This window comes from Berghia stephanieae, chromosome 4 (assembly GCF_034508935.2).
Source record: "Berghia stephanieae isolate SIO BIC M18660-M18661 chromosome 4, UCSD_Bste_1.3, whole genome shotgun sequence".
In the NCBI taxonomy this organism is placed as follows: domain Eukaryota; kingdom Metazoa; phylum Mollusca; class Gastropoda; order Nudibranchia; family Aeolidiidae; genus Berghia; species Berghia stephanieae.
Genome location: NC_088363.1, coordinates 36,235,709 through 36,254,438, shown reverse-complemented (window position 1 = coordinate 36,254,438; position 18,730 = coordinate 36,235,709). Strand labels below are relative to the sequence as shown.

Below are 18,730 nucleotides of genomic sequence, written 5' to 3'. Positions count from 1 at the left end.
ATAATATTAATAATAATGAAATATTATTATAATAATGACAATATTTTCAACACACAATTTTGGCAGAATAATTCATCCACATTAACACTTGTTTAGTTCTATTTCAGTTCGAGTGTTTTAATTAAATACATGTATATATAGTCATATATGCTGGAAAAGAGTTTGAAAAGTTAGCAATAACAACTGGCATTATCTTCTCAGAAAATGGAGGAAAATAAAATCATTTTCAATATGCCACAATCCTGGACACCACAATTATTATATCATCAACATAGTGTATTTTCCAGGAATTGTATTTTAACAGAAATACTGGTCCTGTAAGTTTAAATCACTCACCCAGGCTAATACAATGATCTTTATTTAATACTAACCTTCTCATCTTTCATATTTTACACTACAGCAAAGTTTTTCACACAATCTATTACACGCATTCATAATTCATTTAACAAATCCAGGTAAATTAGCATGAAATTTGTTCGTATCACATTCATTAAACCTCTCAAAAATCTTTGCTTGGGTGTAGTTGTAATCATGCTGTACATTGAGCTTGTCCTCACCACTAACGTGTGAGGGCCTCATCTGCTAGTTTCTTGAGGTCTGGCACGTTGGTGATTTGGAAGTCTAACAACTCTTGGCCCATTGCTTTACCCTGTTGAAAAAAAACAAACAAAAAATAACAAAAGGTGTGAATCATGCACTTAGAAAATGACAAAAGAAAAGCAAAAGGTTTTGGACTTTTTGTTCAACATTGATAAACAGAAATAGTGTCTCAACCACATTCAAATTTTTCAAATCAAATATTGTAAATCTGAAACCAATAGTGAAACAATGGATCATCAAAATTTTTAAAATTCTACATCAAATCTGTTTTTAAAAACAACGGAACATTCCTGCAAAATATTATATAAAGCAACTGCCAATGAAAAAATTTTGACAGCCTGTTAGAAATAGTTCTGACTGAAGGCATTTTAAACACTCTTTGCCCAGTACAGAAAAGTTGCATTCCAATATCCTTCATATTACAAACGTTGAATCAGAAGGTCAGAAAATAGAAATTTGAGACCAAAAATAGGAATTTCTTAACAATGGATAATTCTGTATCGAAATGACCACCGACTTTGCCACAAACACATATGGAATGGGGAATGGGGAAAGGAGTGCAATTAATCTTCATACTTTATTCCCTTTTGGCAATCTTTTTTTTTTTAATTCACCTTTTTACCCCCTTTCCATTTTTTTTTCTCACCATCATCATCATTATTATTTTTGAAAATCAGAATTTTAAAGACAATGCTGGAATTGTAGAAAAGGAAGAGTGAATATAGAAATGATTCAGCCAAAAGTGGAAGGTTTGGCAGGTATGCAATTTCATCGCTTCATCACCCACCTGTGGATCACTCCTGAGAGAGGCAATACCTCCACCTCCTAGAGAGTTCTTCAACAAGAAATTGAACCCTCCAATTCCTGGCACATCAAAACGGGTAACCGGGTTTGTCGATTGCCCCGGTGTTTGTCTGATGTAATGAGAGAAAAACTTTTCCACTGCCTCTGCTGTCAATTGTTGACGGATGAAAGGGAGGTAAGCAGGGTGTCTGGCTACCACTCCTAGAGATGAAGTCAAAATTAAACAAATATTTCTGTCACATTCAAAAATAATAACATCAACTGTTTATGAAACTTGAAACCATATTAAACCACAGAATGATACTAATTAGAGATTAAGAAAATCAAGATACAAAAGATTAAATAGCCTTATAGAAATAAAGTAGAGAAAAACCCAATGAAATCAAGTAAAATACATTGTTTGATCTGGTGGAAGGTACTTTGCGAAAGACTAAGGTCCTATCCAAAGGGTAGCAAGAAATTGCTATTATCAATTTCACATTATAAAAACCGGGATAAACCCTGGCTCCATGGGCATAATAGCTCTGATGGAAGATTTACCAAGATGTGGGAAGGTATCATAATTTTTCTATTTGGATGTGCAGTATTGACAGTAACCCTCAGTCAGACGGTTTACATGAAGAAAAAGAAAGTCTGTAAACTGATGAAGAAACAGGATTCATTCAAATGAAAAAATCAAAGTCTCTAAAATTACACATTAAAATCCCCAAAAAATGATTAAATAAGCCAAAATAAGTTTAAAGGTAAAAGTAATGGAGATTCAAACTGGCCAACTTTTCAAAGACAAAATCCTTGAAAAATTTTGGGGCAATTTAAATGACTACTTTTAGTAATGATGATGGTTGGGGTTTTGGTGATGATGATGACAGTTCTGTGAAATGATAAAATACAATCAAAATCGGAAGAAAAAAAATTGCTGGCATTTAAAGAAATCAGGATTGGAAACAAATATCAGGAATTTCCCAAAGAATTCCGAAAAGTTGGCAGGTCTGAGATTAAGTGAAAAAAAATTTTAAAAAACTAACCAATGTTGCAATGATCTCCCTTATCCCCAGACCTGGTGTATGCCAAATCCTCCAGCCTGTAGGAGAAGCCTCCAGTCGGTAGTTTGGGAGCCTTTCTGGTCACATCCTTGCTATCACCATTAGAATCAGCAGCAGGGTAGGCCTGGGTTAGGTACTCTGCGGTGGGCACGGTCTGGGGTTGGTAGTCGACAGTTTCCCCATTCATCTCTATAGTAATCTGTGCCAGAGAAAAAAAAATAATAGTTCCTTATGATAAATAATAATAATAATAAAAATAATAAAATAACAATAATAATAGTAATAGTAATAATAATAATAATATTGATAATAATAATAACTATTATAATATAATAATAATAAAAATAATAAAATAACAATAATAATAGTAATAGTAATAATAATAATAATATTGATAATAATAATAACTATTATATTAATATATAATAATAATAATAATAATAATAATAATAATAATAATAATAATAATAATAATAATAATAAAAATAATAATATCAATATAACAAAAATAGTAATAACAATAATAACGGTGTATGTGTTTTTGTGTGTGTGTGTGTGTGTATGTTTGTGTGTTTGTATGTGTATGTGTGTGTGTGTATGTAGATGACTCTTCCCTTTCACATTTTTCAGATTATTTTATTATTCATAAAAATGTCTTGCCTACTTACCTTGAAATTGTCTTTAGGGTAAAGGAATGAGTAGAGTTGTAAGACTGGGGTGCTGGGATTGGAAAGAAAAAAGTTCCGAGAATAAACAGAGTTTTTGATTTTTTTAGTTCAAATCTTATGCTTATTATTTTTGGTCTGATTCAAGTGTGATAAAGATATCGTTCTTTGTGAAAATGTTTTTTCTTAATTCATTTAAGTCAAACCGGACATGTTCAGCAATGAATATTTCTGGAACACCTATTTAAAAAAGAAAAAAAAAAGAAAGAGAACAAAAATATTAATGGGGAATTCTTCATAAAAAATGTTATAGACAAAGTTCCTAATAAAAGAATAAGGATTAGACATGTGGTTGAAAAAAAGAGAGTTATATTCATGAAAGTCGGCACACAAAATCTGGCTTAACTTATATTCAATTCTTATTTATTCAGTAAATTAACAACATTTAACTAATGATATTGAAAAAGCAGTATTATATAGATTATCATCATCATCATCATCGCCTTTTCACCCTGGGTCAGGGTATAGTATAGGCCACAGACAAACAGTAACCATTCTTCTCTACCCTGAGCTAACTTTTTTTTATATAGACTATAACATATGTCAAATTTAACTCACATTTTGGGCCGTCCGCCAACGATGCCACAAAGACCAGGAGCTGAAGATGGAAATTATATTAAGCAATTTCATTTCACTGTGTGATGATGGCTTGGTCATTTTGATTTCATTTTGGAACAGTTTAGCTGCTGAGAAGCAAAATTTTTTTTTACCTTTTTGACATCTATATCACCTTCCACATCTATTATTATCAAATTTTACTTGATACTTGGCTACAGTGGAATCTGTATAAGGTCTAAACTCTTAAAGTCAACTTCTGCTTAAAGTCAAGACTTCTTGTTGATCCCAAACTTTCTGTTCTCTAAGTGTGTTGGCTTTATCAGGATTCCACTGTAACTAAAAGCTTTACTGACACAAATAATCAATTAATTGAGACTAAGTAATGTTCTCCTTAATTTCATTGCATACTGAAAAGAATGAAATTAAGAGTACATATTTGTGTCAGTGCATGAGAAAATCAGTCGCTTGGTGAAAATTTTGGATTTGCATTTTTTTGCATTTTCTGAAAGCATATACTCCCCTGAGCATTTTAATCTTTATTTGAAGTAAATCGGGTGATTTTTCGTGAAGTTATGGTCAGATGTATGGGTCAGGGTCTAGAAACCTTATTTTGAGAAAATGGCTCTCAAAGTTGAGATAGCTTTAAGCAAGCATATTCACCTCTGTCAGAGGAAATGTAAGTGTATTTTATGATGTATAAGTATAATATAGAATTGATAGGACCTTATGGAATTCCTTCCAGTGTCAAATTAAAGTATAACAATCTTTTTATTCCGACCAAATCATTTATTCCACGTCTCATAAGTCATTCATGCCATGTTTACACTTTGTTTCATTCTCAGTCTCAGTCTTAGTCATGACAATCGAAGCTCTTCAAATATAATTTCTTGATTAATGTTCAAAACCAAGAGAGATGGTGTTACACAGATAATCCATTTTCTAATAGATTGAACTTAAATTAAAACATTAAACATGTGAAAACTTAGATTAAATCGAAGACAGAAGGGAGGGGGGGGGGGTGTCTCCCATTCTTATTCGAGGGATATCGACTCATCATCATCTTCCAAAGAATCAGAAAGGATATCTCTGGTGCTGAAATACTCTCGTATTATTTGGGAGGCACTCTCACTTCGAACATCCCCAAAACAGATTTTAGTGGCCTGAATGATAATATTTGCTACTTAAGCGGCTTCGGCTGTTGTTTTCTGTGCCATTTTTGTTTGCGGTTGTGAATGTAAACAAAGGCTAGACGACGGATGGCATTGAATGATTTTAATGAATTTTGCAGAAAATATAAGTGCATTAATTAAAAGCATATGTTGAGTCGATCAAGGGAAAGATAAAGAAGGCATTTGGAGGGGAAAATGTGTCTTTTTTTCGATATGTGAGTGCATTGTTTTGTGTATCAAACTGCCATGACCCAGATTCGTCGAAGTCACTCGACTTCACTCGACTGGCCATTGACGAGCCCCGAGTCGTGGATGCGCAGAGGTTCTCATGGTCAGCATTCTATATGTATTCATGCGCACTAGGTTTCAATGGAAAGTCAGGGGAACCCCCTTTAATTTGATATGCATTACATACTGGATTCAAAGAAAACTAATGTCCGTCAGCGAGATCTAAAAATGGGAAAGATATCGAGCGACTTTTCTCAAATTTCATACTTTTTCAACTAGACTAGCTGTAAAAAATATTTAAAATAAAATATTTAGAAGTGAAATTAAACTTTAATATTTCACGAATATAAATAAAAATGATTGATTTAACCATTTATGACAAGAACTCATTTTTGATAAAAATTGACCTTCGAACTAAAATTGGCAATATCTCAGCTCGAAGCTCTTCACCAAGCGACTGATTTTCTCATGCACCGTAACATTTTTCAACAAGTAATTTAGCAGTGATATAGCTGTTTTTATGTTTATTAAAAAAAATGTTTATTAAAAAAAACATTATAATAATATATTATTATTATATAATATAATAATATGAAATATAGTATTCATGAAAATTAATAGTTTTTTGTAAAATTAGAGTGACATGCCCTCAAAGACAATTCAACCTCGGGTCGAATCTGTATTAAATTTCATCTTTTAATAAATCACGACTGTCCTTCAATTTTGAATAAACATATTTCTAAAAAAAAAAAAATCCCACTTTCAAAATATCACAGTTAATATAATCTGATGCTGAAGTGAGCTGGGAAAATTGGTTCTTTACTTTATCATTTTGATGTGCACATCTCAAGATAGGTCGGTGCAAATTCAATATTAAATCTTATTTTGCGCTTAAAGGGATAGAGGAAGTCATGTTCAAACATTACAAAATATGTGAAAAAACTAAAATAAAATTCCATATTTATTTGAGAAGTGAATAAAACACAGCTTATTGCCAGAATTAGCCACGTAAAAAATTCACCACATTACCCATGCCAGTGCCAGCTGGTGCCAATTCTCTTGAGAAAAATTCCAAGGCCTTTCGATTGTGATGTGTCACTGCGAGCCACAAGACACAATCCTTTGGGCCATCCTGTGGTCAGAGAGACGAACAAAGTTTTATATTATATAAGAAAAAAAGAGGACAACATGCCCTTTCGCATTTCATCATAAGACAAAATATGACATTTCAGTTATCCCAGAAGAGAGGGGCTAGAGATTACACTAATGAAATAAATAAGATTGATATATTAGTTAAAAAACATTTCAGAATTTTAGGCCTTCTTTAACACTGATGTGCCTGGACATAAAATTTTCTTTTTTTTTTTTCTTTTTTCACCAAAACATGTATATTTCGTATAGACAATAAATTAAAATAACACAACTTTTCAACAAAGAAAAAAAAATGAATTAAACATTTTCAAAATTATTAATTAAAATCCAGACTTCTTATAAAAGAATTTGACATGTTTGGAATCATCTTTGTCTAGTGATAAATTAATAAAAAGTGTTCAGAATTTTTTTTTAGAAAGTGTTTTGTCAAGAGTATGGTAGTAGACCAAAGACATATATGGCAATGGGTGCTCCATCCTTACCATTTTACTCTGCCTTTCCTCAAGAGGACGTTGGTCCCTGCCAATAATTTCCATGTTGACAGAGGTGAAATCCTCCAGGTTCAACTGATGAAATATTCGACTGCACCTAGAAATAAAATAAATAATGATGATGATGACAATGATGATATTGATGATGCGCACACACACACACACACACACACACACACACACACAGACACACTGACAAATATAATCATACACATGTAAGGAATAAAAATATAATTAAATGATATTACTTATCAAATTAAGTTAAAGCACTTATCAAATTTTTCTTCCAATAGATTGTTTAATAAGATGACTTAAACAGAAAAATAACCAAAAAAAAAAACAACAAACTGTTTAGTCAAGTCAATCCCAAGCAACTATTTGAGCATATTGGAAACCAAGTTCATAACATTATTCTGTCTCAGCCCTTGTATATTACTAAATAACAATGTGAAATTGAATGTAAGCTTCCGTTTGATATATAAAAACAGATGAAATGGACGTTTCGGATTTCCCCTTTATCAACAAAACAGGATGAATTAAACACTACAGACGAAATGAGATAATGTGGTAGTGGAGTTGTTCAATGCCACTACCACATTCTCATTCGTCTGTAGTGTTCATTCAATTTCACATTATTATTTATTTCTTTGAGCTTCGAGCAGCAACATTTACATTACCTTGTATATTACTGTTCACTGATAGATATCTAAATATGTAAAAGGTTTGTCATATTAACTCATAAAAAGATAAAAAGACTAAATACCTGGACAAAATAGCCTTTGCTGTTTTTTCTGCTTTGTCACCAGCCCTGGGTCCTCCAACAATGCAGGCTGCTGTGGACCTGAACCCAGTTGCGTATGTAGCACATACCTGTGAAATGAAAGAATCTATGTATGATGATGATGTTGATGACGACGACAACGATGATGATGTTGATGATGATAACGATGATTGTAACAAAATAACAAGATCCCTTTTTTCTTTGATTTCTTATTTATCCATTTGTTAGGTCCTTCTGACAAGCATGTAATCTATCATCTTGCATCTGTGTGCTTATAAATCTCCTTTTTCCATTGTCATGTCACCTTTAAGCAATGCGCATTTTAAATTCCTAAAAACAAAAGAATAAACAACACACAAGAGATTGAAATACCTCGCCAGATGATTTGTACCAACAGTGGAGCTGTTTAAACACAACATAAAAAATGTTAACCGCAGTGCACAGCACCAATGAGATAGTGCTGGCTGCAAAGGAAAGAAGAAAAGAAAAACAAGGAGGACCTACCTTATACTCACCAGAAGGGGGGTTTCCCCTCGCCCCTTCTACATGTACAACGTCCTTATCCACATCATCAATGGACACCTGGCTAAAGTCACACACCACATCTGGCAGAAAGTACTGCCGGGGGTCCCCTATCTCATACAGCAGCTGTTCACTGGCAGCACCCTTGGAGACGACACCGCCAGTCTTAGGTGGCTTGGATAGCTTGAATTTTCCGTCTGGTTGGACTGTCACTACAGGGAAACCAATTTGGTCCCTGGTGATGATAATAAAGATAATAATGATTACAAGGGTGGTGATGAAAATGATGATGATGGTTATGATGACAATAACAACGATGCTGATGATAATGATGATGATGTTAACAACAATAATTATGATATGTGATTTCTTGTACTGCTACTATAAATCGAGAAGTGTTTAAAATCCTGTAGAAGATGGGCATAAAATTCAGGGGTCGTCTTGATGTAAAACACTCGGCCCTTCACTTAACCCTCTCCTTACCAATCATAGGAAAATCGTCCCATTTGTTACGATACAACCAACAATTTTCTCATTTAGATTTCCTTTATACAACACAAATAGATATAAGAACATAAGGCTGTGTTGTACATCTTGTTTTGCTGAAAAAAAGGATGTATATAGCATGTACTTATTTCTTTTGTGTTAGAGTTTTTAAAATAAATATTAATGTTGGATTGGGAGGACGTGTCAGGGAACATCAAGAATATGGTCAGTTAGGAGAGAGTTTTTAAATATTGTACAAGTAACCAAAATGCCTCAAATCTTTCCTTATAATATAGTATAAGAGCACTTATATAGCACAATATCCACTAAACATGCTCAAAGTGCTTTACAAGGGGTCCCTAACCAACAGCAACACTTAACATGTAGGAAGAGAAATGACACCTGTTTGGTGATATTACAATTATTTTTGCAACAGAGACAACACTGTTTAGGGCCAGGTATTCATTTTATACCTGAGTATAGTGAGAGAATGTGAGTACAGAGTCTTTCCCAAGGACTCATTATGATAATAAGGATACGGTATTATACATTGTATAAACACTTCTATTCACATGATTTGCCATTATAAATACTAGAGAAACAAAATATTTTTTTTTTAAGTCAGTGGCATCAAATGTAAATTGAATGTGATCAAAATATTTTTTAAAGATTGAATTACACACCAATTATGGACCGTGTCCCAGTCTGTGAAAATCCCACCTGTGGCCTGAGCACCACATTCAATCAAGTGACCTGCCAAACTAAGAGAGAGAATGAAATCAGGGTGTGAGAAGTAACATAGAACTGTATCACTGTCAGACTCTGTTTGAAAGTTAAAAATGCGATTTTGATACCACCAGCTTGTTTTAGCACGAGTTTTTCAATGTTATTTAAGGAGACCAATTTTTTTTTTTTAATTGAAACCGTTAATTTTCAAAACCAGCAAATAAGACTTGATAAAGGGTTGTTTTTATAATTTTTGACATAAAAGAACATTACAGTCACGTCTCCTTAATCCAAACACCTCCGTTCCCAGCATGTTGTCCAGATTACAGAGACATACAGATAGTGGAATCAGTCCCTAAAGAAAAAAAAAATGTTCCCAGGCAACCTGTCCGGATAATTGAGACATCCAGATGTGGAGTTACGGATTAGAGAGATGCGACTGTATATTAGTATCACGACCAAGAAAGCTTTATAGATATAAACTGGGAAATAGATTCCATCCCAGGTAAAGATCTAGACTAACCTTCCAGCGGCCATGAGGTCAAATTGGTCCATCTGCCACCCAAATTCATGAATGAGAGGTCCCAGTACTAAAGCACTGTCTGTACATCTTCCAGTGATGACGATGTCTGCCCCCATGTCTAGGGCCTTGGCTATGGGGCCAGCTCTGAAATGATTCAAACCAAACGATCATAAATATCTCACAATATCATCATGCACATTTATTACAAAAAAACAGACAAGGAAATAGAGAAGACATATAAAAGACCTGAAACAAGCAAAATCTTTATTTCCCTCATAAAAACTTGATCACCAAACTCCAACATGTCGTATTGCAAAGCGTGCTTGAATCCAGTGAAACAGTATATATCAGATTATCTATTATATAAAAGACCTGAAACAAGCAAAATCTTTATTTCCCTCATTAACAAAATCTAATTCAGGAGAAAAAAATATGTATCTGACACCAGATTTCAAACTTGTTTTAAACACTCATTATCGGTACATTCAAACAGTGATTTAAAACAGATGTGGTCTGAAAAACATATCAACACTTTTGAAAACTGTCCTAGACCGCCAAATAACTTTCTTCTTCTTTTTTGTTTTTTTTAAAATAATATTGTTCAAGTTCAAGAGTCGTTTTTTGTTTTTAAATTAACAACATTTACCATGATATCGACACAGAGCCCAGATTGATATAAATGGCTCATTCTATTAATGTACGAAAGTGTCAATTGTTCATTTTGGACAAAATTTGTATTTGACTTCTTTAAAATAATAAAAGCAGGCTGTTTTAAGTGAGTGAAAGGTATTTTCATAAATATTTTTCTAACATTCTGGTAGCTCGAATCCCAAAAAATATTATGTAGTATGTGATATATTTAATATTGGACTGATTAAGCATATGAAAAGCAAAATAAATGGAAACAAAAAAAAACTTAACTCCTTAAGCCAATAGCCACTTACCCTAAATAAGCATTCATACTCTGAACTCTGTCTGGAAACTTCCTCTCAGAGTCCATGTCACAAATTCCACGTTGCTGGATATCAGACACCTGTACAATGACCAAAAAAAATTAAATATGAATGGGTGATCTATCGAACAAGCACTCTCGATATAAATTTTTTAATAATAAAATAATAATAATGCCCTTTATTCATCCCTCAGGGGAAATTTTTCTTTAGGGTTTATTCCAAGAGAAGACTGGAATAACCCAAGTGTCAGCCACTGTGCAGAGCTGCTAAGTGAGCTAAGGTTAGGTGACTTGCTCAAGGCCACACAGTGCGGCAGGTAGTAGAACTCAGTACCTTTCTGGTACGAAGCGAAGACCATAACGCTGAGCCACGCTGTTCCTTTAAATTATTTACTCTTGATAAACAATCTTTTCAGCACTCATTAAATGCTAGCCTTTCAATTACAAAGTAAGTCTAAGGTAGAATTTAGCCCCTTAAATATCTTACTTTGTGTTGCTCTGCTATTTTCATTCCTAAGAACAGGTCAAACAGAAATATATTTTCAGTTAAAATTATACAAGTCACATGTGAGGCATTCCCTTGATAATATCCATCACTGACAATGGCAATTTATCTATTCAATCTTGAATAGAATTGGTTGATAAATAAATAGTGTCTTTCCGAAATGTACAGGACCAGGAACAGAAAAACCATGAGTTTGAGCCTTTTATTACCTCTTAGATTAATCATCGGGCTCATTCAAGCACCATTAGGTTTTGATTCTTTTTTTTTTAGGGTCAACCATCACTAAGACATCTTTTTAAAAAATAAATCAGCTTGATTTCATCACGAAATGCTCTAAAATCAAATGACTAATGAAGAATGTTGTAAACCATAAATAGTCATAAACATACAGCAACTTCATATTTGTACACAAAAATAATTGTTTCAGGATCAAAGTTTTCCTCATTACCCAATAAAATCAATATCACCAGCTAATTTATAATTTTGTTCAATAATTTTAAGTAACTTAGAATTTATTTTATTTAACACACAATCACCAACTTGAGGCATCAGGTCATCTCCTTTGACGACAGCAATGTTTAAGTCAACGCCTTCTGCCTCGCAGATCTTCTTCAATGCGTCACTACACCCTGACGGATTGATGCCTCCAGCATTGGCGACCATCTTGATGCCTGTGAAATACAGATGGTAGAGAGGCACATTCTTAATTGACAGGGCCTCATAATTCATTAAGTAAATCATTAATTATCTTTTTCTTCTATTACTGCTCTTTTGCTTTCATTGTCTGATGACAATATGTCAGCTCTTGTCATGTCCACAAAGACCATTGTTGTTCTGAGGGATTGTTCCCCTGTGCCTAATAAATTGATGTAAAAAAAAAAAAAAACAGGTCTTGTCTAACAAAATGTTCTTCCTTTTTACTTCAAAGACCGGCAATAGTGGTCACCTATTCATAACTTTTAGCACCAACAGTGTAATACAATACTCACTGGATTCTAGCATGCTTTTGGGAAAAGCCAAAAAGTGTGGTGTGCTAGAATCCGAATGTATTGAAAATCTGATGGTCATGGGAGGTAACGACTTATTATGTAGATAAAATTTGATCACCAAACTCCAGCATGTCGTATTGCAGAGCGTGCTTGAATCCAGTGAAACTATTTATATCAGATTATTCATTATATAAGGACCCACTATCTTAAGCAACTAATGTAGAAATTACTCTGCAATAAACCAAACTAATAGCCATATTAGAATGGACAGATTTAATTCCTTGCTACATAAATTGGGATAAAATCTAGCTCCATGGACTGCTTGACTTTAATTATATTTTATACAAAATACAAAAAAGCTCTTAAACTTAAACTCATTCTCATTGTTCAAATATAGAGTATCGAATCTGCAAAAAATGAAGTCAGTAGGAAAGTGCCACAAGATAACAGAGAGTAAAAACTTCACAGCTGCAATGAGGGCTTGAACCTGCGACCTTACTGGTCGACTTCTCTGATGGGGTAGTGGATAGCTCATATGGTAGAGTCATGATCTCCCCGGCCAGGCAGAGTTGTACCAGTAAGGTCGAGGATTCGCTCCCCCATTGCCACCACGAAGTTTTTATTCTCTGTTGTCTTCTGGTACTTTTTTCCTTCTCACTTCATTTCTTGTTATTATCAAGTTAAGTGCCTGCTCCACTCACTTTTCCGAATCTGCAAACAGACAGATTCAAACCCCAAGGCTTCCAACCACTTTTTTCATTTTTTTTAAAATGTACAATCTGAGAGAAAAACGATACAATCTTACAAAGGTGAAGAAAAGTATACAAAGTATGCTTTTTTGGCTTACAATTGGCAGCCCTGAAACACTGCATTAAATCAGACTTATTTTTTGGGCCTCCAGATCCACTCAACCGTGATTGGGTAGCAAGGTTTAGTTTCAGATCAAACTTAATGTACTGTGTGATATGATATGTTTCAAATAAACAGTTTCTGTTGCCCGTTTGATGCTACAAAAATTGGGATAAAAAAAAATAATCCGATCCATGGGCTCCAAAAGACTCTAACTTACTTCTTCATAAATTAGGAGTTTCATGAATTCTACATAAATGTATGTAAAGTTTGCTATTAATGCAGGTCATAAAATTTAATACTACCTACAAAAATAAAATATAAAGTTAAAGTGATACTTAGATTATGCTCGAACTACTACAAAATATATTAGCCCACCTCTCTGTTTGATGTCCTTTACAAAAGGTGCAAATGACACTTGTACAAAGTCCGGAACATATCCCATTTCCTGTATACAAACATATAAAACGGGGAAATAAACTGATAGGACTTACACTTACAAGAGGAAGGATGAAAGAAAGAAAGAAAGAAAGGAAAACAAGCAATAATAAATAAAATAGAAGAAAGAAGAAAAGCAAAAAAACATTTTTTAATATATATATATATATATATATATATATATATATATATATATATATAATATATATATATATATATATATATATATATATATATATATATATATTATATATATTAATAATACAATCAATTTTCATTTAATTTATATGATAGCATATTATGTCATTGGTTAGCACTGTCAAAAAATGCTGCCCATTCCTATCTTACAGAAGTACTTAAGAAATAATCAACCTTTTCCTCAAATGATCCAAACCATTTGGCTGTATCTGGCCTGTCCTAAAAAAGGCAGTTACATTGCCCCTGTCTTAATTTAGTCCTTCTATATGCAACACAATGCTTCACAGAGCATTGGATATTTTTTTAACTTTCTTTTTAAAATAAGTATTTTTTTTTTAATGATTTGTGATGAAGTAAAGTGTCAAGAGCCTTATGACTTGATGATGCAATGCATTAAAATAGAAGACCCATTGCTGCTTAATATTATCTAACAACTTTAGAGAATGGCAGTGAGTTTTAAGGTATGTATTGTGTAGCATGTATAAATTAGTATAAAGAAACAATAGAGAGGTTTTGAACAGTGAATTAGAATCAAAATATACAATTCAACGTAGTATGTACAAAGTGAGAACTAAATTTTAAGCAAATAATTTAAATTATTCTTATTTTACTATCACTTTTGTCATGAATTATTTTTAATCCATTTAATTAGGAGCTGAGTGAAACGTTTCAATCAGTCTATCTATGAATTCTTTCAATGACACTCACGGGATTTTTCTTCCTTGCAGCAGTGAGAAGAGACATTGTTATCTCCGAAAGATAATCAAACACAATGTAGTTGACTTTTGATCCATAGATTAACTGGGGGGCTGTAAATGAAAACATTATATGAATTAAAAAATTCAAACATGGGTGCCTTTTTTTTAATTAAAAAAAGAACATGGTCTTTTCTAGGGAAACATCCATTAAATATGCTCAAGACACTTTATAACGTGTCCCAACCCAACTGCAACATGACATAAACTATGATAAACCATACCTGTACTGTAAGGTATTATTATCATTTATTTTTTTTCAGCCTTTTCACTTTCTCGCAAGAACTACAACTCGAACTAGGACTAGGAACCTACCGGGACCAGAGGCCAGAGTCAGAGTCAGATTAGGCCAAGAAGTATCACTGGCATCACTCCAACTCGCCAACTCCAACTCCAAAGATTCTATAGCTGCATCATGATTTGATAAAGAAATTCAGCCTTACCATGAATGAGTTGGGACCATGTCGATGATGAATGGGTTTGTTTAGATCTAGATCTAGATAGGTTATATATATGCATTATTTAAAGTATTATTATCTAGATATTTGTTTGTTTTTTTAAGGGTTTCATGTGTGCCAGCAGGAAGAAGTGCTGAAACCTGAAACTAAAATCTCAACACTTTGCCAAACCTGAAAATGTTCCTACTCCTACTGAAAATGCGGCCTAAACTTTACTCTTATTTCATCACCGTTTTTATATCATTATCAATTAAATGATTACACAGCAAACATATTGACACAATAAGGAAATTAATTTGATTTTAAAACCAACGTATAATACATAATGAAATACTCACAGTGCAGTTGTCTCTCTCTAGGGGAGACAAAGAACAGAGAGAGACAGAGAGTACCAGAGATACTCCCTACACATGTTTTGAAAAATTTACTCAAAACATTGAACTGGAGGTATTTGACTTCGAGATATCGTGAAACCGAAATTCCGGCATGAACCGGAAAACTGGCACCCATGAAGGGTTTTACGACGCTTGCAACACATTTAGGTTATACCAGCGCCAGTAAAAAGGAAGAAAATGGGGTAGTAAAAAGTTCTAGAATTACAATTAAAGCATCCAAGAGAAAGTAAGACAAAGGGGAACTGGGAACAAATAGGGATCAGGTGTAGGTTCCAAGAGCACACCACTAATGTACTTAGTTTGAGATCACCTATAACTATAAGTATAAGTCTCATCCGGACACAAGCACAAAATCCAACAAAGAGGAATACACTCCAAATGCTTACATTATACATTCAAAATAACAAATATAATAATACATAACAGAGAGATGATTTAGAAGGAAAAAAATATCATCTCCCAAAACAATAACTATGAATTCGACTGTTTCCCTCCCAGCCAGGACTCCGACTAGGGCCAGGACAAAACCAAGTAATCTCATTCCAAGACAAAGACAGAAAGCATGTTGGAAAACAGATGTAAGGGGATAGAAGACACAGTATGTACCTCCCTGCCCTCTATTGGGGTCAGGAACCCCACCCAGGTTATCTAGATAGGTAGAAGTAGAGTTTTTATGATAGATAGATATCTAATATCTGTAATAGTAATTGTAACAGTAACAGTATCAGTAACTGACTGTACTCTGCTGACTCTTCTCTGTGTGTGTAAACTGTGAGTAAGCGCTTACCGGCAACCGCAGTGTCTCCCCAAAAGCCGCTGGCACATCCTATCTTGACTTCTTTGTTGATGTTGTCGTGTGCATATCTTCTAGGGTATATGATGTTAATTTTATGATGTGCACATCCCAGAATGCTGGAAGCGGCTCCTATCTTGCGGAGCCCTAGGATTCGTATACATTGAACGCCTGCCATTTTTCTTCACATTCATGTGTATTAGTGTTAGTGTCGAGCGGAAGTCTCGATGATACCTCAAGTCATCGGCCACCAACACTCAAAACTTCCCGAACTCGATGACCAAGGAAAAGTCGGGAATTCCCGAGAAGTAGCACTTCAACTGAGCTTTGGATGGCTTTTTTGTATTAAAACTTAAAATACATTAAATAAATTCACTTTGTATAATAATAAAACATTGATACCTATATCCATTTTGATCTATTTACGACGTTTGTGTTTTGTTAGCTGTTTAAAATATGATATAACGTCAATACCCAATACCAATGACTAGGTATTGAATGAAAGCACCGATGACTAGAGCGATGCTCGAGACTTTTTTGAGTCTCAAGACTCAAAAAAGCATCGAGACGCAAAAAAGTCTCGAGCTTCGCTGGAATCATCGCCGACGAGAGAGGGGTGAACAATGCAGATAGTACACATTGTTAGTAAAGCGTGCGTCGCTCGCGCAGTATTGAGCAGTAAAGTTAGGTGCCCCAAACGTAAACAAAGGTCGAGAAGCACGTGGCAAACCACATGTTCCTGTCTTGACAGCTCACGTTCCAATGTAAATAATAGAAAAAAATAACCTTTAAAATTTGGCTGTTAGGTGGCAAAAGAAACACATATTCATAAATACTCGATCATGCATCAAATAATGTCTAGATATGGATATTTTATGGAACAAAAGGTAACATTTTCTAAAATTTATCAAAAGTTACAGTCTATCTATTTTTAGACCAGAGCAAATTACTGCGCTGGTGTGAACAAAACGAGAATTATTCGGAGCCTGATTTTCATAATAATTTAGCCTTATATTATTATTTTTGCAACTGTTAGATTTTATGTAAACATATTTTCAATACTGAAAGTGTATTGCCTACAACTCAAACTACAAAATTGGGAGACCTATATTGTGCGTAAATTATTCCGGTCCCTAACGGAAGTCACTAGCAACTTGTTATTGTTTACGTTTGGGGCAGCAAACTTTACTCTTCTATAGTCTCGAGACTCGGGACTCGGGACTCAATACGAGAAGCATCGACGACCAAGATTCTCGAGACGAGAAAAGCATCGAGAACTAAGTGGAGGTCGGTACCTTCTCGGTACTCGATGACCTGACTTCTCAAAACCTAAAGCATCGTTGACCTTTTGGTGACCCGAATGCCCTCCCCTAATTAGTGTTGGGCTATTTGATCGCTTTTACTCGATCGACGACCGAGCGCCAAGCCACGAGTCAGTGCTCGATCTCAATGCCGGAAGAGCGAGTTAGTAAAACGATCACTCGATCGTAAAACGATCAGGCGGGTTGTGAGCTTGAGACGATCTTGACACGTGAGACGAGCTTGAGACGATCAGGATTCGAGCGAGCGGAGGGGTAACGAGTGTTTCGAATCATTTCAAATTCAAACGATCACAGTTTGCCATCCGATACCAATCGCCAATGTTTGCACACGGTAGTCTGTGGTTCTTCCACAGCCCTCACTCCTTGTCAGATGTTAGTGTGTCTGGGTGGCAGTGGCAGGGAAATTCGTATAGGTGTATCACGCGTGTGTGACAAGACTTCATTAAACCTACTAAAGTTTGACTATCACACACACACACATACACACACACACACACACTAAGGCTATTTCTATGACACACACGCATCTCTCTATCAATGAACACTCCTACAGTAGTGCGGCTATGTGGTCTAGTCATGACGTAACTATAGGTAGTACTCTAGTCGACCATGGGTCTCGTGCATTATAATGGTCTAGTGGTATGACACCCGCTTTGGGATCGGAAAGTCCTGGGTTCAAGCCTCGCGCTCGGTGCATAGTTGAGTCTTTGGACAAGGCTCTTTACTCACATTCTCTCACCGTACTCAGGTGTAAAATGAGTACCTGGCCGTTAACAGCGTTGTCTTTGTCTGAAAAATTGTAATATCGCCTAACAGGCGGCATGTCCCGTCCTTCATATTAAATGTTGCTGTTGACCGGGGACCCCTTTACAAAGCGCTTTGATCACATTTAGTGGATATTGTAAAGCTCAATTTTTTAAAGTAAAACATTAGCTTTGAATATGGAATGTTTCAATTTTAGATGCCTGTGTATTCTTTGTTAGTTCCCATCATCATCATCACCATCATCATCATCATCATCATCATCATCATCATCATCATCATCAGGGGCAGCGGTACGGTCTTTGGTTGGCACCCGAAAGGTACCGAGTTCGATCACCCGCCGCTGAGTGGTCTTGAGCAAGTCACCTTGCCCAACTAAATTTGCGGCACTGCACTGCGGCTATCGCTTGGGTTATTCCAGTCTTCCCTTAGAATAGACCCGAAAGACGAATCTCCCCTATGGGATAATAATAATAATAATAATAATAGATCTTTATTGTCCACAA

General features: G+C 34.7%; 1 protein-coding gene across 1 annotated transcript; it reads right to left on the bottom strand.

Annotated features, from left to right (window-relative positions):
- Positions 1 to 416: 416 nt before the first annotated feature.
- On the bottom strand, positions 417 to 16,392 carry LOC144970488 (uncharacterized). The gene is made up of 16 exons (XM_078910186.1): positions 16,135 to 16,392; positions 14,448 to 14,548; positions 13,482 to 13,551; positions 11,806 to 11,936; positions 10,753 to 10,841; positions 9,809 to 9,952; positions 9,243 to 9,320; positions 8,056 to 8,308; positions 7,534 to 7,640; positions 6,762 to 6,867; positions 6,157 to 6,259; positions 3,731 to 3,770; positions 3,116 to 3,167; positions 2,430 to 2,646; positions 1,388 to 1,605; positions 417 to 649 (listed from the first exon to the last, which is right to left on the bottom strand). The coding sequence occupies exons 1-16, from the start codon at positions 16,316 to 16,318 to the stop codon at positions 560 to 562; spliced, it is 1,983 nt and encodes a 660-aa protein (XP_078766312.1). The 5' UTR covers positions 16,319 to 16,392; the 3' UTR covers positions 417 to 559.
- Positions 16,393 to 18,730: the final 2,338 nt, after the last annotated feature.